The sequence below is a fragment of the Homalodisca vitripennis genome, chromosome 1 (assembly GCF_021130785.1).
Source record: "Homalodisca vitripennis isolate AUS2020 chromosome 1, UT_GWSS_2.1, whole genome shotgun sequence".
NCBI lineage: Eukaryota > Metazoa > Arthropoda > Insecta > Hemiptera > Cicadellidae > Homalodisca > Homalodisca vitripennis.
The window spans coordinates 7,888,230-7,913,892 of record NC_060207.1 but is presented as its reverse complement, the minus strand read 5'-3'; the positions used below and the strand labels follow the sequence as shown (position 1 = coordinate 7,913,892).

Genomic DNA, 25,663 nt, shown 5'->3' with positions numbered 1-25,663 from the left:
CAGGCCTAATGAGAGAATGTTACAACTATTTTAAGAGGGTATTGTGTTACTTTACCTAATCGCCGTGGCATCCACCCCTTCACAGTGCGACCTCTCTCCACGTCAACCAGGACTCTCCGCCCGTCAATCTTTTTCCCATCGGCATGTTTGTAAGCAGCTGTAAAGTAAGCACAAGGGGCATGTGTCAATAATGGAAAATTATTACCTCCAAAATATACAAACCTTGGCTGTCTCCATCCATTTCACCTGTTCACAATGCTTACCAATTATACATTTAACCTTCTACTAGAAAAATCAGTCCTGAAACTAAACTTATCTATACTTTTACATTGAATTTGTTATTATTAAAACTGAATTTTATGTATGTAATACGCAAACAACAAAAAGCTTTCCTTCATTTTTTACTAAGATAACAACTAACTATTGTGTTAAACGTATAAATCATCATATGATCCTTTTATATAAATAATGTTTTAAAATGGCTTTAAAACACAACTATCATACCACAACAGTATTGTATTTATTTAGTTTACAAATCCAATTTAAATTTAATCTTATTAGTGATTTAATTTTAATTTCTTGTATTTTATAATGGTTTATAGTTTGAAATATATTTGTAATACAGAGTAATTATTCCTATATACAAAGCTTAAGTTTTACATACAAAACAATGTTTTTGAAATAAATATTAATGTGCTAAAATAAATGTTGCAACAATTTTTATTAAGAAAATATTTTGTCCGCTCAATTGTGCATTTGAATTAACTGATGGTTTATTTGTAACGTCACAAGAACTTATAAAATTGACAACAACCGTTCAATATTTTATAAATATTTTTCTTTATTGGTGGTTTTTGAAAAAAAGTGTTTAAAACTTAAATTTTAATGAAATCCCCGATCTTTTAATTTTAAATAAGTAGATTTTAAAGAATGTTGTAAGTTATTTATTATATTTAGCTCAAACAGATTACAAAGAAATTTTGTTATTACACAATTACGTATTCATGTGAACCTTTCAATATCTTATTGAAGTTCATGCAACATTGAGTACAGACCGATCTGCATGGCAAACCTTGTAAACTCAGTTTTGTAACATTAACTATGAATATGAAATGAAAGGTGTACCTACCGCAAACAGTGTACTTACATTAACTGATAAGAACAACAAATGCAATGTGCTAGCAAGGTGTTCCACTTGGGTCCACTTCAGATATTATATTTTTTACCTGGTGCGCAATTTACTTACGTCACGCGCAAACCATTTACAAAATATAGAACAGTCTAATTTAACAGGAAAAAATCTAAGGAAAATGTTAATCAATATTTTATATGTTTTCTAAACAATACTAATTTAAATTAAAATAAATACTGCAAAATATTTTAAACTGAATAAATTTACTTACTCCAGGGCTTGTAACAGGCTAATTTCATTTAAATAAACTAAATTTCATGTGTGTTATTATTTTATTTTAGAATTAATTATAATTAGTTGGTTGATATAATGACTTTGTGAAGAATGAGGTATATGGTGTCAAGTTCTACAAAGAGAACTAAACTCAAGATAAATGTGTCTAAGGAAGCCTAAATGCAGAGGGAAGGATAAGCGAGGTCAGGCATTACTTGAATGGAGGAGGCAAAAAGATAAAGAATGATTAGGTGGCAAAGTTCTTCTGTGGTATAGATAGCAATAGCAATAATTCAACTAGATTATTAATTCTAGAAGAGGAAGAGTGTAGAAGGTAAAATCCCATTAATCAATACAATAGCCAACTGCTTTGGTAATATTGAAACAATTCTGAGAGATATTGATAATTTTGTATCATAATGTTTACACTTAACTCAGGCCTGTTACAAGCCATGCCTTCAAAATAGGCAAACTTGAAAGAATCTATAGGTAAGCTAATGTAAAATATATTTCACTGTATTAACACACACACAATTCTGAAACCCAAAAACTATACTAAATATTTGATCTAGTGGAGCTAACACAACATAACTATACAGCTGGTTAAACAATTATCATTCTTAAAGTAGCCTAAATGATATAAACACTTTTTTTGGAAACAAAGATTTGCCGTCATACAAAATGATTAAACCATCAATACAACTAAATTAATTGTAAGATGTAGATTTGTTCGTTTTACTTAAATAAAAGGGGTTTTGTTGCATATAGAACTTTTAACAAAGAACAAAAAGTACATAATGAAATCGGCCTAATTTTAAAATATTTTACATCTATCAAAGAAATAACAGTAACTACCATTCAGTTTGCAACATTATATCCTTTTGAAGGAACGTTTTTAAGCAAAATTAAGAAAATGTTATAAACATATTCAATAATGTAAAGTTATCCAGAATGTGAAAAATTATCTCAATATTTAAATTAACTAACTTTCTTATTTTAAAAAACTTTTTTGGAAATGTGTCCTCACTTTCAACTTATTTTGAAAATTGAACAATTATATCACAAAGGTCATTTTATTAACTAAGAAAACATTATGCATACCTGATACTTACTTATGTGTAGTTACAATTAGTAAATTGAAGCACTGTACGTTTCTACGTGTACGTGTGCGTTTCTACGTGTACTGTTTCAATTTACAGCAGATTATAAACATCATTACAACAAAAAGAATCTAAATTGCTTTAACTTTGTCTGTGTTTTGACACATAAATTAATTTTAACAGTTAAAGAGTAAAATATTTGTCAGTTTTAAGATTACCAAAATGAACCTAGCTGTGTATGAAGTGTTTAGAAAGTATTTTCTAATAAACAATACCTATAAGATGATAACCACATCAACCCTCATTACCAGCATCACCAAAAGTAAACTATTTTGAGGGAGGCAGACTCTTAATTTTTACATTGGAAACTATCAAATTTGGGTGTATAACATCTTGGAGTAAACAAACTAATGGCGAGACCATAAAACTCTTAGCTACTACAGTATGAGACATGTAATTGTAAGCTTGGGTTGTGGCAAAAAACTGTTTAATGTATATAAGTCCAAAATGTTCACATGAATAGAGATGACTAGCTTTTTGCGATAACACTAATATTAAAATTATTAACTGAGATCTCTTTTCAAAGATAACAAAGCCAAACTGTCAGGCTTGCAATGATATGTCTCATACTATGATAAGTTTTGTTAATACAAAATACAGCTGTACTATGTAGAAATTAACATAAAAACATAAAAAATTATGATTCGCAGAATCCCCTCAATGAAGTGCACAGACCAAAGAAATATAGACAAGGCATTCTCATACAAGAGCCATTACAAAAGTCTAAGCCAAACCACGCCCCCGTATTGGTGATGGCACTGAACCAATATACAAAACTGGTGCTCAGATGAATTCACCATATCATTAATACTGCATTAATAAACATAGTTACAGTTCTGAAATGTTGAACTCGTTTACAGAATATTGGCATGATGATAAGAATTTTTTAAACTTGTTTGCTTTTCATTTTTATTGGAACAAATTAGAACAATTCATATAAAACTTTTCTTGGCTAAATTAAATAAAAATGTTCATCTGTGAAAAAGTTTATGTTTATTAGGTCAGATGATTTTGGTTAACAAGAAAATTGTTTTAAAATATATGATGTGTAGGGTAGTTGATGAAAACAAAGAATTGTATACATCTTATAAATTACTACATACAGAACTACATACAAAATTAAAATATCTGTTAGTTATTGTTTGAATAAAATATTAAAAATACAGTAAATGTATTGTTATAATTTTTCAAATGAACTACCATTGTTGAAATGTTCATGTTAATATTAATAATTTAAAGAAGTGAGATTAGAGAAATAGAGAGGCACAATGCTTGGTGCCTCCCCACTCAGCTCCGACTTGGTTCCACTGGCTGCCCAGTCCATTACTTTCTTTGGTCTGTGTATAATACTGGTATTATACTATTTACCATTAAACCATTATACCATTACCATTATATGTACTACATTGATATTTAAAAAAGCATAAATCTGAAATAATGATTAAAAGTCAACAAACTTTCCCAAAGACACAAAAAGGTGTAAGAATCTCGTTTCATATGCAATATCCCCCTGGTTATCTAACAAACAAAGTATATAGTATAACTGAGATTTGTATAAAAATAAAGAAAACTTTACATTGTATTTGATAATAGAAACAAGAGGAACCAATGCTATGCGTACTTTGTTGACTCAATTACAATAGCTACAAGACTTTCTTGCATGAAAATCCATAAATTGTTGTCAGTAAAACTATCTGTTTAAGATGTGGGAAATACATGAACCATTTTTTTCAGAATTGTCATGAATTTGGTGTGTGAACACAAAGAATTTGTGCAAGGACTATTAACATGTAACAAAATAAAAAGGTGGATAGATGATTTATATGTGGCTTATTACATAATGATGAATAAAAATCGCCAACTTAAAGGTTTTGTTACGTTATCGAACAAATTGCCATATTATTAAAAATATTTTGATGAAAAATTAAGTTGATTATTTTATGTATAATAATTTTTGCAATACCATAGTGTCAGGTAAGGAGTGAAATCACTTGAAAGTTTCAAGTAAATGAAACACAATTTCGTAAAAATATGCAGTTCCGTTTTCATCAACAAGTTACAGTTGTTACATAATGGTATTGCAGAACTAATATTACGAGTTCAGATTATTTACTGCAGTAGCTCTACAGTTGAAGATTTACAATTTTTTTAATGAAGCCGATCATCTTTAAATCTTTTATTGTAACGTCAAGTTACCATGAAATAGATCAAAGCACACCTAATTTTACAACATTTAACAAATTTTAAAACTACTTAACTTAAGCAATGAGCAAGCACTCAAGTTGGACCTGTAAAACTTTATCTGTCACAACAACATGAACACTGTTAGCATCAAACAAAACATAAAAGATGTGATACTATTGAAAATAGTTAATATATTCCGATAGGTTCATCACTACTAGGATCAACCTTGTGTGCTTGCACATCATTACAAAAATTGTTCACTTATACTATCATTATTTTAATGTTATGCTTTTTTAAATAATTAATTAAATTCACCTGATTCTCAACAATTCTAGTAGCACTACAATGTTCTTCAAATATTGGGCTAATAATTACTTTAACAATAACACCACTACTATCAGCACTGACATCTTCAGCAATTTCCACCCTTGCTTGTATGTGACTACTCACAATCAGTTTTCAACTCTGTTACCTTAATGCTTGTTGGTTATCTTTCCACCTTACCTTCCAACCTTTACGCTGTTAATTAAGTTAACATCTCTTTGCTGAACTTACCTCCCCACATTTACTCAGTTAAAGTTTTTATTTTACTATTTACACATTACATACTTATACTTTCCCATTTTTCCTGCCAAACATAAGTTGATTGTGTTCATATTAATTTTTTTTTTTCACAATTTACCTTCCGATCCTTTCTCAGTTCATATGCTTTTCTGTAACTTTCCAGTTTCACCACAACTTACCTCCCCAACATTGCTATGTTTATTATATTCATATTTATTTTTGGCACAGTTTACCTTCTGATCCTATTTTTAGTTCACATGCTTTTCTGCAAATTTCCAGTTTCACCAAAACTTACCTTCCCAACATTGCTAAAGTTTATTATATCCATATTTATTTTTGGCGCAATTTACCTTCTGATCCTTTCTCAATTTACATGTTTTTCTGTGACTTTCCAGTTTCACCAAAACTTACCGCCCTAACATTGCTAAGTTTATTATATCCATATTTATTTTTGGCACAATTTGCTCCCGTCCTTGCTCAATTTACATAATTTTATGTAACTGTCCATTTACATCACAATGTATTTCCCCATCCTTTGTCAGTTCACTGTAATTGTGTTTCTTCCTGCCCAACTTACCTCTCTCCCTTGTACTCAGTTTACTTTACAAATGTTCTTTTTCATCTCAACTTACCGTCCCACTCTTTGTAACATTTTCTTGCTTTAACTTACCTCCCTACCATGTATCCTTACCTCACTGTCTTAAATATTCTATATTCCATTTCATCTTACCTCCCATTCTTTACATAGTTTTTTATATTTCTCATTTACATTTCATGACAGCTCAGTTGATAACAAATCGTAAACTTCATTTATAACAATTTCATATCAAGTAAGTTTTTGTGGTAACAAATGATTTTTGGAATTTTAAAATTGTTTAGAAGGTGTAATTACTTCAGCATTAAGTATTGGCATATAAAATATTGAGATCACCCATAATGCAATTATGCAATCTCATTATTGTTTTACACCGTCACAAATATGTTAGTATTTTAGTAATTTTGGAACATTTAACAGACAAAAGCAGTAGATCTTTTGCTTATTCAACCACCATTCTCTACAGATTAAACATTAGGAATTAGACATTTAGAATAATTGTTTACTTTGTTTTAAAATTTAATATTAAAAATTATTACTAATGGACAAGAAAATTAGCAGTATTACTTTTAAAATGTCTTTCCAGGGCCCACTGATTTGAGAGAAACAAAAGTATACGTTTAGAAATTTTCCATTGCGACCAACAAAAAAAAATCTTTTGGTTTTTGACAATCTTTCTCAACCAGTCTGCCAACTTTGGGTTGCAGTCATTGTGCGAAGCAGGGTTGCCAGTTCACTTTACCTAGCCACTGTTACATGGGAACTAGCTTACTAATGGGTAAAAAATGCAGAAATTCTCCAAACCAAAACCTCAGACAAGTCCCTCCCTTCAATCCCCTTAACAGTCTAACAACGTATTATTTATTTACAGTATAATATTAAAACAGCATGAACAGTTGCACAGTGATAACAATGTCTAGAAAGAGAATTGGCAACCCTGTTTCCTATATCGACTCTACAACCCAAAGTAGACAGAAAACTAGAATGCTATCTACTGGTTGACAAAGATTGCAGTCCAATAGAAAATTTCAAAACCTGTATATTTTAATGTGTCCTTGTTTATTTCAAATCAGTGAAGCGTAGAAAGAAGTTTTCAACGTAGGCGTGATAATTTTCCTACCCATTAGTAATAATTCTATGTTTTCATCCTTACTAATTCTAACCTTGTTGAAGGGTGATCCTAAAGATCCCAAATTAAATAACAATGGTAGTATTACTGAAGCCCATATAGCCCCTCAAAATTGTGCAATTGTCACTGTCCCGTCAGTGGAACCAAGGATTCTCCTTGTCACTCTGATCAATTTCCATACCCACTAGTTAAATTTACAAGAGATAACTGACACAACCAAGGGCCTATCACACTGAAATACCCTCTTAAGAGTGTTCTTCACGTGAGTCATTGTGCATTTTTCCTTCTTTCAAAAAATGTCATACATTACAAAAATCTTAAGACCAATGTAAGACTTTTAAACTTGGTATGTAACTCTACTCATGGTTTTTATATGCAATTAAACAATGTTTTATAAAAAATTTCAATTTTATTTCCTTTACTCCTTTGAGGTTATTTTTGGTAATTGACTCACTCCTTATAACGGCATACGAAATGCACACTCACCAACATGTTAAGCAATAATACCTAACTATAATTTATAGAAGATTCCTTTTTTACGCAGGGTTCCTTAGAAAATCCAGTGGTGTACAGTTACGTGATTGTTTAATAACCCACACTCACTTATGGTATCCAAGCAACTCATGGAAAAGAGCTATAAACCACAAAAATCCCACATGTAGATAACTATACCTTTCCAATGAGATGTCATGCAAAAGGCGTAAAATAAAAATGAAGGAGTAGAATGGTTCAAGAGGTTTAACATGTTTCTTATGGAGAAAAGTTCAAGCCATCTTTTAAATCCTTTTGAGTGTGATACAAGACAAACTAGGTACTTTTAAAATACAACTTAAAAAGTTAGACGCTTTAAAAGAATGCACACTTATTTGCTGGTAAACGCACTTATAATGGGATGAATAAATGAGTGACAATACTAATAGATTGTATTTTTTCATTGATTTTTTCACCAATTTAAGACCAGAATTGTTGTTTTCCAGTTGTTTGGGCCAAATTGCATAACTTTGGATTTATTTAACAAAACACAACATTTTTTCATTTGTTTACATCATATGAGCTATGATTTACATGACTTAAATTTGGTAAAATAACAACTGTATGATTATTTTCTGTCTGATGACTGTTTCTATTTTTATGAAGAAATGAAACTAATAAAAAGATAATTTACCTAGCAAACAACATTAATTCAGAAAAATATTCCTCAAATTTTGTTTACAAAAATTAGGGAATGACCCCCAAAAATAAACCTTTTACATTAGTAAGAAATTTATAGGACGGATTTTTACATTACTATCAAACAAAACCAGGTAAACCTAAATAATTTTCAAACTTTTATGCTATAACATATCACTACACTGAAAAATTTAAACTTCTAAAAAAAGTTACAACAGTTATTAATGTCATAGAAACTAACAAAGATGGAAACAACAGAGCTCTGCACAAGTAAAACACCAAATAAAAATTTGCTTACAACCTTTTATGTTATGAACTATCTACCTAACGTAGTTTGCATTTATAATTGTAAATAGAAAAGACTCATAGCTTATCATAATAAATTTTTTTGTATAAGAGTATGTTGGGACTGAAATATGGTATTCATATAATTATATTTTTGGATATTATTTCTTCATTTTATCAAATTCAGCTGCCCAGCTTACAATACGATCTGGCTTATGAATTATCTCCGTAAATGATATGGTAGAGATATCAAAACAATATTTTTGAGAGAATAAACCATATTTTTTTTTTAACAAACTAACTTTCTTTATGTAAAATGTATTATTGTCATGAACTTATAAAATTAGCTGGACTACGAGGGTTGTTCAATAAAGACTGAGACTGGGCCCGGGATTTCCCCATACTGCTCTGATAAGACATGATGCCAGGTTTTTCCAATACCTTTGGACCCTATTGTTTACCAACAGACATTGAATTGCTTTATCTCTATCACAAAGTGCTCATTTGAACATCAGCTTGGTAAGTGCCGCCTCCAACGTTTTATCATGTCCAGCGCGTGAACAACGATATGCGATTAAGTTTTGTGTTAGACTCAACAAAACTGCGACTAACACTTATGAAGATATAAAGCAAGCTTTTGGGGATGACGCAATATCTCGTGCTTCCTGTTTTCGCTGGTTCAAAGATTTTAAGGAGGGAAGAGAGGACCCACAGTTTCAGGGAGGAGATGGTGCCCCAGTTACTGCTCTCACTGAGGAAATCATCATCAATACAGCAGCGGCAATGATCAAAACCGACCGACGTCTGACCGTCAGACAGATTGCTGAACTCCTTGACATATCGGTAGGTAGTGCTCACACAATTTTAAAAGACAATCTTAACATGTCTAGAGTGTGTGCTCGTTGGATTCCTCGTTTACTCACACCTGAACAAAAACAAAACCGTGTCGATGTTTGCCTTGAGTGGAAGCGGTTCGTTGAAGAAGATAGGGATTGGTGGAAGAGTGTAATCACTGCTGATGAGTCCTGGGTTTATCAGTATGACCCTGCAATGAAAATCCAAAGCACTGAGTGGGTAGAAAAAAATGAAGGTCGCCCGAAGAAAGCTAGGGCAACCAAATCTGCAAACAAAGCAATGGTCATTACTTTTTTTGACTATAAAGGAATGGTGTACACTCATTCAGTTCCACGTGGACAGACAATCAATGGAGACTATTACAAACAAGTTTTGGCTACATTAATGAATGATTACATTTCTCGAAAGCGTCCAGAACTTCGAGGAAACTGGAAACTTCATCACGACAATGCGCGGCCTCACATTGCACACGTTGTGACAGAATATTTGGCTAAACGAAACATTAAGGTCGTGCTCCACCCACCTTATAGTCCTGACCTTGCGCCCTGTGACTTTTTTTTGTTTCATACTGCAAAAAAGGAATTAAAGGGACGTCGTTTTGATTCGGAACAGGATGCAGTAAAGGCTTTGGAGGTGATCCTGAAGAACATGTCAAAGGATGGCTTCTCTAACGTTTTCCAGGCATGGCAAAGGCGCTGGGACAAGTGCATTTCACTTAATGGGGAATACTTTGAAGGTGAAAAATTTGATGTAGATCAGAATTAAATAATAAATGTTTTATAGACACAGTCTCAGTCTTTATTGAACAACCCTCGTATTATGAACATTTACTGTTGCTATTGCATTACAAAAAAATTAAACGAGTTTCTCTCACAAACTTCAGCAAATCTCTTCTGAGTGCATGTCTCAATATTTTATTTTCAACCACTTCTTATTATAACCAGTAACATTTTCTTTTATTACTAAATCTGCTTTAGCTTTGTTTTTCACAGTCCACTAAATTTTTGTTCAGCTGTTACTTCTCTCTTCTACCTCACAGTTCCTTGTTGTTTCCTCCACTTGTAAAATAACCCAATCACATAAATGTAACAATTATCCTCATTATTTCTCTTTCCTCTTTATTTATCTTGGTCTTTTGAGTACTGTTAAAAATTTCACAGAAACTGTTATCAACATGTCATAGGCAGAAATAATTAAGAAATGTTCAGCTGCAATTCTTTTGTTATTGTGTCTCCTGCCATTTATATGAGTACTTCATGGTGCAAGAAGATCGTATCCTGTCTTGAAACAGTTGTAGATTTTGATTTCTACTGTTTGTTTTAGTATCATTAGTGTGATGGCATGTAACTTTTTTGTGTAATGCTTGCCTACAGCATGCTTAATACTGTGTTTCTTGTCTTTTTCATATATTTCTGGCTTTAAACGTGGACAATTTTAGAGTTTTAATTTCAGAGATCATATTATTGCTGCATTAATTGTCCATAACATTCCTGTAGGTTTTATACCACTATTAACAATCATATTTTTTTAACTTGAGAAAATTCTAAATTTACATTTTTAGACTCAACAGTGTAAATCAATGGCGGATTTTTCATTTCATGCTTAAATTATATTACGGTGTTCGGTTTACAAGTAAATAACTGTTGACGTGACAATTTTTTAAGTAAATATTATCCATTCTTAGAATGGCCCTTCTACACATTACAAAATGATTTAGTATGAGACAGACTAGACACATGCCTAAAATATCTGTGTCTGAAGACAATTTCCATAGTATACAAATAGCACATTATCATATTTTTAATTACTGTAGAAAGCACAATTTTCTACATGTTATATAGCAGTTATTAATTTAATACTAGAATTCCTTATAGTATATAGAGTAAAGACGAATACTTAGTCGAAATACAATTTGTTTTCTTAAAATTTTTGCTATCAAATACTCTGCACCTTTAAATGTCTTACCTGTGATTATGTTTTAAAATAATAGTAAAAAATCTTATTTTTCAATATTTTTTTGTAATAAAAAAAATTATTCCCATTGTTAATTCATGTATTAAATGCTTTCAATTAAAATCTGTAACTACATATCCAAAAAAGATTGGGGGATTGACACCTCAAAAATATTTTTTGATAAAGAATTTGTATGTTGGGTCTTACCAGACATACAAACCTATTTAGCCAGCAATGGTATGGTATTTCACAGACAATTGACAGAGTTTAAGTTGTCTCCTCCTCCCCCAAACTGGACCAAGAACAAGAAAACCAAAATATTAGCTTAGCAAATGAGGTTGATAATGCCCCCCTGACTGCAAACGTTTCTTATGTACTCCCTGTGTACTCACAGTGCATGTCACGTTCGTGTTCATACTCAACAAAGGCATAGCCTCTGGGCTTCCCATTCACTGTATTGTGGATCATCACTATCTGAAAAAAAATGCAAAATTATTGAGCAACAAAAATTGCACATCAAAGAATGAAGCATAACAGGCATTATCATTAAGAGCCGTTACAGGTGCAGAACAAATATTGGTGATTTCACTGCACCAAAAGCTGGCACTCAGATTAATTCTCGCTGTTTCATTGACACTACTATAAATCATAGTTGTTATTATTATAATAAAATTATGAAATTTTGTACTTGCCTGCAGAAGTATATTGGTATGATGATACGTATTTTAGAAAATCTATTATGCTTATAATTTTTATTAAAGTAAGTTACAAATTATTAAGATTAGTAATAATACTTTTCTTGACTAACAAATGTCAAAAAGTCCTTCTGCGAGAAAAGTTTTGTTTCATTGGTCAATGATTTAATTAGCAGACATGTTGTTTGAAAAAATCTGAATAAAACACTTTTATTCTACACATTTTTTCATTAACTATGTGGTTAAGTTACAAATGAGATCAGAAGTGGGCCGTCATCACACACGAGTCAGCCGCCCAGGCCATGCTGCAATGCGATTCAATATTTTACATCTTTAAATTTAATTTAAGCCCATTAAATTATGTAAAGTAAATTATTTTCTTATTTACATTTGTCAATTAAATTGAAGGTTAAATTAAATCTGTAAATTCTCCTTGACAACTATAGCAGTAATGGATTGTTTAAATAAAATACAGTTCTAACCTGGCTTCACTTCGTTGTATTTCTTACTTTGGTCTAAAAGAAAACCTCTTAAGCTCATTATGTGGAAAAAATATAATCATTTTGTTCCCAGTTACTCTTTAAATTATGATAAAAATGTTCGAATTTGCAAAGTTGATATTTCATTTGAAAATAAATGGCGAAGGAATATCCAAAAGTCCTCGAATTGTTATGCAGTTCTAAGCAATGGTTTGCTAAAAGGAAAATTTCTCTATATGCAGTTCGCAACACTGTTGGTGAACGCACCAAGCCTTTAGCTCTTCTTTCCATTATTCCTAACAAAAACTTTAGGTAATTACTGACAAAAGGGCTATATCTATTCATTAGATTTGGAAATATCATGTTTAGAGTAACAAGTTTCAATGATTATGAGTGAGTTTCATTTCAAAATAACTATGTGTGTTGAAATCATCTTGAAGAACACTCTGAACAATATCATGTGACATCTATATTTATATTCTATGGAATTAAGAGTTTGGAGAGAATATTCATTCCTGACAGTTCTTCTACCTTCCATGTGCATGATTTCTTTAACACTGTAAAGATTGGCAACTGTGGTGAAAATTAAGGAAAATCACTTACAAGGTCATCTTCATGTTTTATCACTTTCACAAAAAATACTCCTCTTCATTGCCATTTTATCACTGCATTCTCTCCATAAGATCTTTTAGACATCTCAAGGATATCAGATTACCGTTTCTAAAGCAAAAACTACATCATGTTGAAGTGCTGCTGTACTACTTTTTAATCGAATAAATAAACACAGACCTTTAAAAGAAACAATGCTTACTGCAAGGTAAAGGAAAAGCAATTTTCCTTTTAGTGAACCACTGCTTAATTCTAAGGATGCCAACTGTTGGCTATTCTTAGAGGCATTGTACAGAACATACATTTTATCAATAAACACTGAAAAGCCATTGGTACTTGCCATTTTCTTCACAACATCAGTTAAACAAGTCCAAGCCTGTGAATAAAGCAATGAAAAAAATCTTAGAGGGAAACTTGTCTTTTAACAAGGCACACAATCCAAAGGTATGGCCAGACATTACTCCTGCTCCGTCCCATGCCACATCAATTAATTTATTTTGTAAAACACTGTCAGCTAATTTGTAACCTTCAAGGCTAATTATAGCATCAAAAATTTCAAGACACACTTTCATGTTCAATGAGGTTCAAAAATATATTCAAAAGGCACTTCATACCTAAATCTTGAAAGAAAACTCTAATGTACAAAAATCGAGTTGATTTTCGACTCATCATAGTTGTTGATTCATCAACGATTACAGATTTATCAGTTGATTTGATTATTTCCTGTACAGTGTGCTTTTCAATTTCAGAACTTATGTAGTTTATGATATTCACACAGACCTTATTTGAAGGTAGGATGCAACCCATATTTTAACTATTGAGTTCTTGCACATCAATTTCCGACTCAAAATCGTTGAAAGACTGTTTCTGTTTTGCAACCTTATAGGCAATCTGTTAGGACTCTGCAACCATTATTAAAGCTGCTAAATGTGCAGCCCTGTGATTTTCATTCTCAATGCTGTTTGCTGCTGGACTCGAGTCCCCCTAAAACTAGTAATATCACATCCAGTCCATTGTTTTAACATTTTCATACCAGATTTGTTCTATACCTAAATATCCAACATTTAGGCATACTTCACACCCAGTTTTTTTGTTGTGTACTATAGGCCAACTGGAATTTTTACAAAACTTGTTCTTTTGTTATAGAGTAAAACAGTTTGGCCATTTTTTATCATTTCTTTTTATGCCATTCGAAGATGTAGTAATACAAGATGGAAGTAAGACTGTGTTGACTCCAAATGATGTTTCCATTGCAAGTGTTGTGCATTTTTCAGCTTCTTTGTCTAGTTCAGGTTTCTTAAAATATTTAGTTATTTTATGCATTGTAAAGATGCGTACACGTACAAAAATGTTAGTAAAATGTGTGCACTTGATTCTAAAATACTGCATGAGTTAACAAACCCCTAGAACATTGACAGGCCATAGAATGTTTTTACTGCACTGACAATTGACATTCCGACGCATGCACAAATTGAAGCTTGATGCGATATTTTGCAGGAAGTGATGACTTAAGGTTATGATGACTGTTGCAACCAGAAGGCAGTGGCTGAATTTTTGTGCGGAAACAGGGAAGAGGAATAAGCCAATTAGCTCCTTACATACGGCTTAAAGTACAATCCAGACACACCAAACTGATTTGAAGTACAACACTACTACGTTCTACAGTTCTAAACATTATGTTCAACTTTACCCACTGGCACTGGTATAACCAATAAATTGAGTATAACAGATCTGGTAAGCTAAACATGCTATAACGTTATCTCCAAATTTGAAGTGTGGCAAAAGATAATACATTCTTTAATAAACAAAGACCTTACAGGGATTAATCACTAAACTGTACAAGATAATTGGCTTACCTTCTTGATAGGACCGTACATTTCAAATTCTCTGCGTAGTTTCGATTCTGAAGTGTCATAGTTCTGAAAAAGAGTACATTTATTTAACCTTAGAATGAACAGAACAATAGTAGTATTGTTGTGAAAATGGGTTTCTCATAATGAATATTCAATTAAATTATTCATGATGATTGTTAATTTTGGGTAATGTGATATTGTTATTATTTATTTGTTATGTTTGTTGTATTTTTATTGTAATATTGTTTGCTAACCTTATTTATTGTTATCTAGTTATATTAACTCCAAATTTCATTAAAAATATTTTATTTAATGTTGCATTTTTTTAATTAACTTACTTGTTACTTAACAGAAATTAGATTTTTTGCCTGAACTTTTAAAAGTATGATATACAAGGACGATAAGTGTGAACTGCAAAACTATTCTCACGCACAACCTGCGAGTAGCATGGGTTATGTAAAGAATTTTAATTGTTCCAAATGTTCTGAATAAAAATGACTTAAACTTGAACATATTTGTTATGTAGTAGTTACGGAATACGAAAGTACACGACGTAAAGCTCCTCAAATATGTAATCATTTGTTGCAAGATTTGGTTTAGAAAGTTCGACTTGTACAACCGATAGCCACATGTACTGGGAATTCAGTCATATGATTACTTAGAGAACGGATGAGTTGTCTGTCTAACTAAAAACTGATGTGTGTGGAAAATTCAGCCAACTGGCTATCTGCAGACTGCCGACAGTATTAGTACAGTTGAGGTTTGGATGCAACCGTGATGTCAAAACATAACGTCACACTCTTTGCTTTAACCATGTGAACTAAAGACCAATTAGAATGTGTGTGAGGAGCAGTTGTTCACAGACTAAACTGAGACGATCGGTCGGCCAACTGATCGTCTGATAAATCGTTATATGTGTAGAGGGCTTGACGTGATAGGGTAAATAAATACCCAACAGGTATCAATTTACAATACCGTGACCATGGAAAGGTATGTTCATTTTTTTCCCTGAAAACTACAATTTTTCCTGAAAACAATAGTGAAGAAAAAGTTCGTCGGCAATGAAAATCAAAGGAGTTACGATTTTTTTAAATTCTCTGAAAACTCTGTTTTTGATAGTACCTCTGGCAACACTATCCATATTTGACAGTTTGGTGTTACTCCGCGGCTCTCTAAATTAAAGAAGGGACGCCATTTTGAACTATTTTGTTCCTCCGTGTCTATTCTTAACCTCCTTATTGGACATTTTCGTATAACTCCGCGGCTCTCTCAAATAAAGAAGGGACGCCATTTTGAACTATTTTGTTCCTCCGTGTCTATTCTTAACCTCCTTATTGGACAGTTTCGTATAACTCCATGGCTCTCTCAAATAAAGAAGGGACGCCATTTTGAACTATTTTGTTCCTCGGTGTCTATTCTTAAAGTCGTAGTTCAGTAGTGGTAATGGCATACCTTTGTGTTGGATGTTCGTTATCTTACGTGGAAGCAATTCGTAAAGACGAGTATGGAGTTTTGCAATTTTATGTAAAGCACGGGGCTTGTAACCGGACTAGGCGTTGTGGTTATAGGAAGTGTGGCAACAAACTCGTTGTAAACGAATTTGGGGACTTCAGTTTTCGGTGTGGAAAGTACTACAATGAACATTAAGGTAAATGATAAGTTACTGAAATGATAGTGACTAGTGCGTTAATCCTGTCAACGATGCCTGCCCGCTGCGCAGTGCTGCGCACTGCTTGCTTTTTTAGAAAAAAAATTAACTCGAGCTTGCAAAAGTCGAATCCCAGATCACGTGATGCCCCTGCTCCTTAACGCAATAATGCCCGAAAGGCATCAATATAATACAATAATATTCTTTCCCCCCTGTTTATATGCACCTGTGATAATAATACTAGGCTATAAATGCCCAACCCAAGAAAAAAAAGTCCATTTTCCATGGTCACGGTATTGTAAATAAATACCCAACAGACTAGTAGAGGACAGACAGACAGACACACACACACACACACACACACACGCACGCACGGACGGATACAATTTCACAGAACTATCAAATTATTTCTTGATTTCATAAGTTTATAGAGACGGAAAAATTGTTTTTGTGATTTTTCCACTTGTACAGTGAGATTCCCAGCTTATTCCTGATGCATTCAATTCCTGAATTATTCCCGGTCGGGTCGCTACCCTGCCAGTGAACAATTTATGTAAGTTGATTTTCCTACCAACTTGTCTTACAACTTTCTGTTACAATGCCCCTCTACATCTTTTGCATTACAAGTCTAAATTAGCATACTCTATTTTTAATTAATGAAATATTACAATCAGTATTTAATAGAGGTAATTTATGCATTTAATAAAATGATACTTACAATTCTCGCTACAAACAGAGTTTTGAACGGGTCAAGAGTAGATGTCGGTATATTATGAGGATCCCCTGAAACAAATAAAAGATTTTCAATGTTACCTTAACGACCAAAACTTTCCATCATATTGGTTACAGTTATTTAATTTTAAAACTCTGATATCTAGGAGTGTGTATGAACACAACTGTGCATTTCTCAGTTTTTAAAACTGATATTTTTATAAAGTGCTAAATACTGTTTGTTATATAATTTGAAACTTTAAAATATACTGATTATCAATTTCAATCTTTTTATAATGACTGAAAATACCAACAATAGCTCATGAGCGAGCTATTATTATTGGTATAGTATATTAATCTATAGTAATTTATTTTGTGTGACAACTACTATATTAGGTTAAAGGTAACTTTCATATATAAATTATAATATTAGTGGCAATTAGTTTATTAAGTTCATCAACTTACACAATGCTATCTCCTGTTCAAGCTTGTATGCCACCTGCTCAGCTCTCTCCCGCCGCCGTCTCTCCAAGCGCTCATCTCGAGTTTCCACCCGTGTTGGAGGGGGAGTATCTTTTGGATCCTACAAGTCATTAATAGGTCAAGTAATCAAAATCAAGTTGTAGCTCCTGCAACACAGATATCTAATTCCAAGCTAACAGAGCAAATAGAAAATAAGTCAGTGGTTTGCTCGGATACTGTCTTCAAACTGACTAAAACCCCGCCTCTTAATTCAAAGCCACGAGCCAAGGATGAGACATGTGAGGAGTTTTTTGCCAAAAACATCGTGTTTTTCAAGGACCACATGATCAAGCATTACAACCGCTTGACAGAGAAAAATAACTCACTGCCTATCTTTCATCCTTGATCTCCTGTGCAGGCTGAAGTCCACCAACCACACAATTTTTTATGCCACAACAATATGACAAACAGCAAATTAAAATCATAACCAGTCCTTTGATTGAAATCCCTTCTCAAAAAGACTGTATACATCATTTAACAGTCCCCAATCAGAATGTAGATAGAATTAGTAATAAAATTGACCGTTTAAACCATTTTCTCCAAATAGTGAAGCCACACTTAATTGTACTAACAGAACATGGACTGACTCAAGATCACATCAGTAACACTCGACTTGAAGATTTCTGTTTGATAGCAGAATATAGTCGACAAAATCATTTGAAGGGAGGTGTTGCAATTTATTGTAAAGCATCTCTAAGCGATCAGGTGGAAATGGTACAAGTGCAGAATTTCAGTATTGAACTTGTGTGCGAGATAGCCATGGTGCGAGTGAAAACTTTAAACCAATATGTCTATATAATGGGCATCTACCGTCCTCCTCAGAGCTCACTAACTGAGAGCATGGGTGTGATTGCTTCAGTGTTAGACACGGTGCCAACCTGGAAGAGCCCAATTGTTTTAATAGGTGACATTAACATCGACTGCCTTAAACTCGAACATGACAAGAATCCCTCTTCCTCCAACTAGAATAACACCACAGTCACAAACATCAATTGACTGTGTATGTACTAATCAAAAACGGGATTACGTGTCAATTGAGATCTTAAATTCAGGGATTTCTGACCACACAGCCCAAATTTGCACGCTCAATGTTTTTACAGAAGATACTGGTAATGTTAAAGGACAAAAGAGAAATTTTAATGATGACAATATCCACAATTTAAAACTGGCATTGTCTAATGAAACCTGGGAAAGAGTCATCAACTGTAATGACACTGAAATCGCTTATAAAAATTTCTCTAACATCATTACATCAGCACTGAACCAAACATGTCCTTATAAAAAATATAAGCAATGCAAAGGCAAAGAAAAACTATGGGACCCTGAACTGCACACTTTGAGGCAAGAATTCTTAGGCGCCAATGAGCGTTATCTTCTTATGGGCTCATTAGAACACAAGCAGGAAGTTGCTACTAAGAAAAAGAATTATGACTTGAAGATAAAAGAACTCAGACGTCAGTCAACGGTCGACCGAATAGCACGTTCAGAAAATAAAACTAAAGCTCTTTGGAATATTATAAATAATGAAAGAAGAACCAAGAAATCGTCTGTAGGACTGAAAGAACTTAAAATTGACAATAAAACTATCAACGATCCTCAGCAAATTGTGGAACATTTCAACACTGTTTTTACGACCATGGCTGACTCTGCTATTTTAAACAACAACCCTCTAAAGAACAGAACTCCTAGTCCTATTCAGCAGCTTGACACTCGCTCTTTTTATCTCTATGACACAACAATTGAAGAAGTCATCAAAACGATCAACTCACTGCCAGCTAAAGTCTCTGCAGGAATTGACGAAATCTCACCAAAGTTGTTGAAGGCTTGTAAACATGAAATAGCCTACCCTTTAACCACTCTAATAAACATGTCCGTCCAATCTGGTAGATTTCCACATCAACTAAAACTATCTAAAGTAATCCCCATTTTTAAACAAGGTGATCAGTCTGAAGCATCAAACTATCGCCCAATCTCGCAAATTTCAACATTCTCTAAAGTTATTGAAAAGATTGTGCTTAATCGTCTCCTAAACTACATGACATACAATAATCTGCTTACTGATCAACAGCACGGTTTCACCAAAAATAAATCTACATCGACAGCTTTAATTAGTTTTATTGAATACGTAATAGATCAAATAGAAGCTAAAAATACAACAACAGCAATATTCTTAGATTTAAGCAAAGCCTTTGACACCCTTGACCATGAACAACTGCTGACCAAACTAAATACCATGGGAGTACGGGGCACTGAAGTTGAGTGGTTCAGGAGTTACCTAACCAATAGAGAACAGGTAGTTGAAATCCGGCATACTCAAAACAATAAAATTGCACACATCAGATCCAGTCCACTTCCAGTTCTAAGGGGCGTCCCCCAAGGATCAGTTCTGGGTCTTGTACTCTTTACTCTATTTACGAACGATTTACCTAAGTATTTAGATGAATTTGCTACAACTCTGATGTATGCAGATGATACCGTTCTACTTTTAGCCGATAGAACCCCAGAAAACCTGGAGATAGAGTCATTCACTGCAATGAACATGGCAGTACAGTACTGCCATATTAATAACCTGGTAGTTAATGAAGCTAAAACCCAGCAACTCATATTGGGCCCAAAAAAGGAACAAACTGTGCACCTGCCTAACATCCAAGCAGCATCAGAGGCAAAGTACTTGGGAGTGACAATAGATGAAGATCTCAAATGGACAACGCACATTGACAACCTGTGCAGGAAATTAGATACTGGACTGTATGTCGTTAAAAGAATAAAATCAATAAGTGATGTACCCTCTGCAAAAACAGCCTACTTTGCTTTATTTGAATCAAACCTTCGCTATGGTCTCCTGGTCTGGGGTAATTCATCTGCAGGAAATCTCCAACGTGTGCTGGTAACACAGAAAAAAGCAGTGAGAACACTTGCTGACTTACAGCCAAGAGAGAGTTGTCGACCAGCTTTTATCAACCTCTCAATTCTGACGGTTGTATCCTTGTACGTGCTGGAGGCAGTAACCTGTGTGCATGAGAGAGGTTTTCCCAGAGGATGTAACACACATCATTACAACACAAGATGAGCGACAGATTTTCATCTTCCTGGGCATCGACTTTCTCTATTTGAGGATAAGCCCTCTTACATGGGTTTAAAACTGTGGAACCACCTGCCAGAAGACCTGAAGGGACATGGTGCGGCAAAATTCAAGAAGGAGGTGAAGCTGTGGCTGCTGCAAAATCCATTCTACTCGTTAGAAGAATACCTGAACGAACAGAGAGCAAAACTAACAACCAAACTGGACATTTACCTGTAAATTCATTGTTTGTAAAATACGCAATTGTATTTATATGATCTGTAACAAATTTTGACGAGTTACAATTCTCAAAGAATTTGTCTATTGTCTATTAAGTTAATTAAAAGCACACCATTATAAATCTTATCTAGAATTAATACAGAAAAACTAATATACAAGATCTAAAGAAAATGTATCCAACTTCCCTTTACTGATCATTCAGTGACCGACTTGAAGATAACAGTCAAATATTTTTGTGATCATTATGCGGTCAAATACATATAGTGCAAAGTGAAACTCTGTAATGCTATTCCCGAGAATTCCTCGGGGAGTAGTTTTTTTCTCTTCATCCACATGAATTCTTATAGAATAATCTGTGTAAGCAAAAACTTTGATGATATAAACAGGCAAAAATACTGTGGATTAACAGTATTGTGCCACCGCTAACGCAGCTCTGGCTTGCTGCCAATTCAAATCTCTCTTCTAATCTAATACCGATACTATTACAAATAAAAATGCATATACTTATTCATTCCATTTCTGACCGCTATCGTAATACACCTGTATTTTAATGAGAAACACCCATTAAAGTTTACTGTTCTTCTATTTCCATTTCCTCCTTAAACATACACTTACTATGTTTTGAACAGTAACTACTTTTGCTTTGTTTTCTGCAAACTTGTTCCCTAGAAATTTCTTCTACATAAATCCACGTATTCTTACAAGGATCGCAAGTGTCCGATTCCACACAATATATGGCATTGAAGGTCTTTCCATTACAAGAATCAGTTGATCTTTGAACAAACTTACCTTAAATGAGAGAAGAAGTTCATAAAATTCATTAATAGAGTTTTGTACGTGATCAATTGTTTCTTTATTACTGAGATAAAAGTATTTTTCTCATCCCAGATGATTCAATACTTACGAACAGAATGTGAACATTTTCAATTTTGATTTGTCGTTTTTAGTAATGAGCATGCATAATCACATTAGCTCCCTAAAATCCTTTAGTTTACACTCAAACATAAATTTCCTCAGAACAAAACCAATTTGAATCTCGAAAAAATATTTTTTCAATCCGGGCCTTTATTTATATCTTGTTTTTTAATTTTAAAAAACTCTCATATATTAATTAAGTAATTGGACAAAATTATTCTGGGATTTTCTTATCAAAATACTTTTTGAATTTATAAAAAACCTGAATACCCTTACCATAAGGAAAAACATACTGCAGATTTACTACACTCCACTCATACTTTTTATTATTTTGAAGGATAATTTTATTTATTTGAGGACAATTGTGTTTGACAGCTTGTGACACAAATGTTCATCACCACTGTATTTGCAGCCATTACTCAAATACCATACAAGTGATTTCACTTTGTTTTGTAAATAACTATAATTAGAATGTTTTTGTGTTTGATAGTTTAGATATTTTAATCAATAATTTGGTATCCTGATTCAATTGTGGTTTCTTGATTTGAACAAGATATTTCCCTAAACAAAAATATATAAGGTCATAATTTACATTCAGCATGTCTAAAATGTAGTTAAATTTATAAGTTTGCCTTGTATTTCTCCGATATAGAAGGAATAGAGTCTATAAGTGATTTTTAACAGTAATTTTTTCTTTTCTTTTTTTTGCTATATATCCTAAGTATCTATATATAAACTAATGTTGAACCTTGGTCCTACTAGTAACATATTTAATCTTAACTTACTTAAAATCTTAACAAACTAAATCTAAACTTACTTATTTAGCCTATTAATTAACAAATAGTAGATAGGGAGAGAGTGGTCTCATTCTCGCAAACCTCAGAAAACAAGACTGATCATCAGAACGTCATGTAGTTTTCATCGCAAGTCAAATAAAGTGGGTTTAATCCTAATAATGTGGTTTCATCAGAAAGAAACCCTCTTTTGAAAATAGTGACTTCCAGATAATACCAAAGTAGGCTGCCGAACATTTTTACAAAACACCCTTTCTTATATCATTATTAAACTAAGAACATCAGCTTCCTAATGGCTTTTTATTACAAAGTATGTTGTGTGGTATATCATAAGAAACAGCATTTAAAACTGAGTAAAATGATACCACTCCCATCTTTACCTCAATTAGACCAGTTTAGAGCAATATGGCGTTCCGGTAATTGTGAATTTAACAACCGGAGTGACAAAAGACAAGTTTTGTGTTTATCATCATCCTGAACAATACAATATAACGTTTCAAGGGATGACTGACAAATAACGAAGTTATATAACATTAAAAGTAGAACTACTTTTCTCGCACACAGAAATATTTCATTTTTCTACAGCTGTCATGTGATCTTGTATTGATCGCGAGTCAAACTTGTATTGGTTACTGCTGACAAGAGCCATCACGCCATCTTCAGATTTATGAAAATTAACAATAATTTTGAGATCAGGGGAATTTACCCAAATGATTTGTTTTTGTTAACTTAGACATTCTAAGGATAAATTTCATACCAGTCTAAGTCTTGGCCAGTAGCATTGATAGCAACATGAAAAGCATCCCTCGAAGTAGTATCACTAAAAGATCAAATTCTAAATGGCCTGATCATGATTGCCTCGGGCTAGATCTGCTAGCTAGGAAACACAACTTGACAAAACAAACAAATATTGTAAATTCACCTAACCATAACTCCTACTATCTTTTAAAAAAGTAGTACCCTACTTTTAATATTCTAAACTACATTAAGTCATCTGTAATTTTTATCTCCAAAAACCTAAAAATAAATTTGAAAATAATTCAAACAAACTAAAACAAACTTTCTACAAACAAATAGTGTAAAAATAGCTTTTCTCAATTTAAAAATAAGACACGATTACACAACAAACTTATACTCTCACACTGAAAGATCACGATGACCAATAAAAAAGCAAATTAATTAATTTTCAAATATTGTAACTGCTAACATGTAAGTAATCTTCAAAATTAATTGATGGTAGGCCTATTAGAGTTAACGCGCCACGGTCGAGTAATGGACATCATGACTACTGTACGGCATAGTTGATGGTACTGTACTAAGCTGTTCTGACCACAAAACGGTCAGATAAACTATCAGGAGCAGCTAACACTGAAAATCATACAGGCTATAACAGTAGCACAGTGCACAAATACAACCAAAAATTGACATTTACATTTTAATTATTAAAAAACCATAGTTAGCTTAGACTATTTGTGATTTGCACTCCCTAAAACCATAAAGGCTAGCCTTCTGGAGGACAAACAAAATACGTTAAAAATTTGATTGACTACTCCTGCAATTAACCTCACTTATATATTGTGTTAATTTTGTTTATGTTTTGAAGATTTTGAGAAACTACATAATATACTAGCCAAAACTTTGAAACTGTTTCAGATATGAACGAAAAATTGCCAATTTTCCTAATCTACGTAAGGACTACCTTCATGCCACATTTCATTAAATTCTGAGATGGTCAAGTCCCTGTGTTGATTAAATGTGGAAAGAATTTAAACTACATGTGATTAGAAAGATTGCAAGTAAAATATTTAAAAATTATGGAAAACATACTTCAAACAGTGGTGATTAACACAACCTACAATATGATCACATTAATTTGTAACAAAGTATTTTAGAACTTTTATAAAACATAGACATTCCTGCACCTGTAAAGGAATCACAAATAGCTACACTAGTAGATAAGAGTTAAGCCAACTAACTGTAAAGACTAAGTCTACAATTTTGACGTGGATGATCTGAAGTCAATAAAAAGGGTAGACCCTTAATAGCGGCCTACACTCTTTATTCAGTTGTTTTTATTGAATTGTTCGATTCTTTTGATGCGAGTGAATAGTTCAATATCACAATTTATGTAACAAAATATTTGATTCCTACTTATTAGTTACAGTGGGTTTGGCTACTGCCTTCACAAAAGCATGAGCTCATTACAATCAGCGCAATCTATAAATATTGTAACTTATTTTTAATTTGTAAGTCTAGGCCATAGTTAGATTTCGTAATGTTATTGTTAAATTTGTAATTAGAAATTGTAATGTATTACTCTTGTTGTTAATGTATTAAAATTCCTGTTTCATACGATTAATGTATAATACCAAATCTGGGTATCAATTTACAATAACGTGACCATGGAAAGGTATGTTCATTTTTTTCCCCTGAAAACTACAATTTTTCCTGAAAACAATAGTGAAGAAAAAATTCGTCGGCAACGAAAATCAAAGGAGTTACGAGTTTTTGAAAACTCTGTTTTTGACAGTATCTCTGGCAATTTTACTGAAATGATGCTGACAAGTACGTTAATTCTGTCAACGATGCCTGCCCGCTGCGCAGTGCTGCGCACTGCTTGCTCTTTTAGAAAAAAAAAATTAACTCGAGCTTGCAAAAGTCGAATCCCAGATCACGTGATGCCCCTGATCCTTAACCCTCCAAGTGTTGTTCGACAAAATTTTGTCGGTTATTTTCCATTTTTAACGCAATAATGCCCGAAAGGCATCAATATAATACAATAATATACTTTCCCCCCAGTTTATATGCACCTGTGATAATAATACTTGGCTATAAA

At 32.9% G+C, this 25,663-nt stretch overlaps 1 protein-coding gene across 1 annotated transcript in view; it reads right to left on the bottom strand.

Annotated features, from left to right (window-relative positions):
• LOC124356888 (U1 small nuclear ribonucleoprotein 70 kDa-like) overlaps positions 1-25,663 on the bottom strand; it is a 32,555-nt gene that overhangs the window by 5,455 nt on the left and 1,437 nt on the right. The window contains exons 2-6 of the mRNA XM_046808169.1: positions 17,761-17,878; positions 17,303-17,367; positions 14,940-15,002; positions 11,693-11,774; positions 56-157 (exon numbers count right to left, since the gene is read on the bottom strand). Of these exons, the coding sequence (XP_046664125.1) occupies positions 56-157; positions 11,693-11,774; positions 14,940-15,002; positions 17,303-17,367; positions 17,761-17,878 (430 nt within the window). The remainder of the gene's footprint in view (positions 1-55; positions 158-11,692; positions 11,775-14,939; positions 15,003-17,302; positions 17,368-17,760; positions 17,879-25,663) is intronic.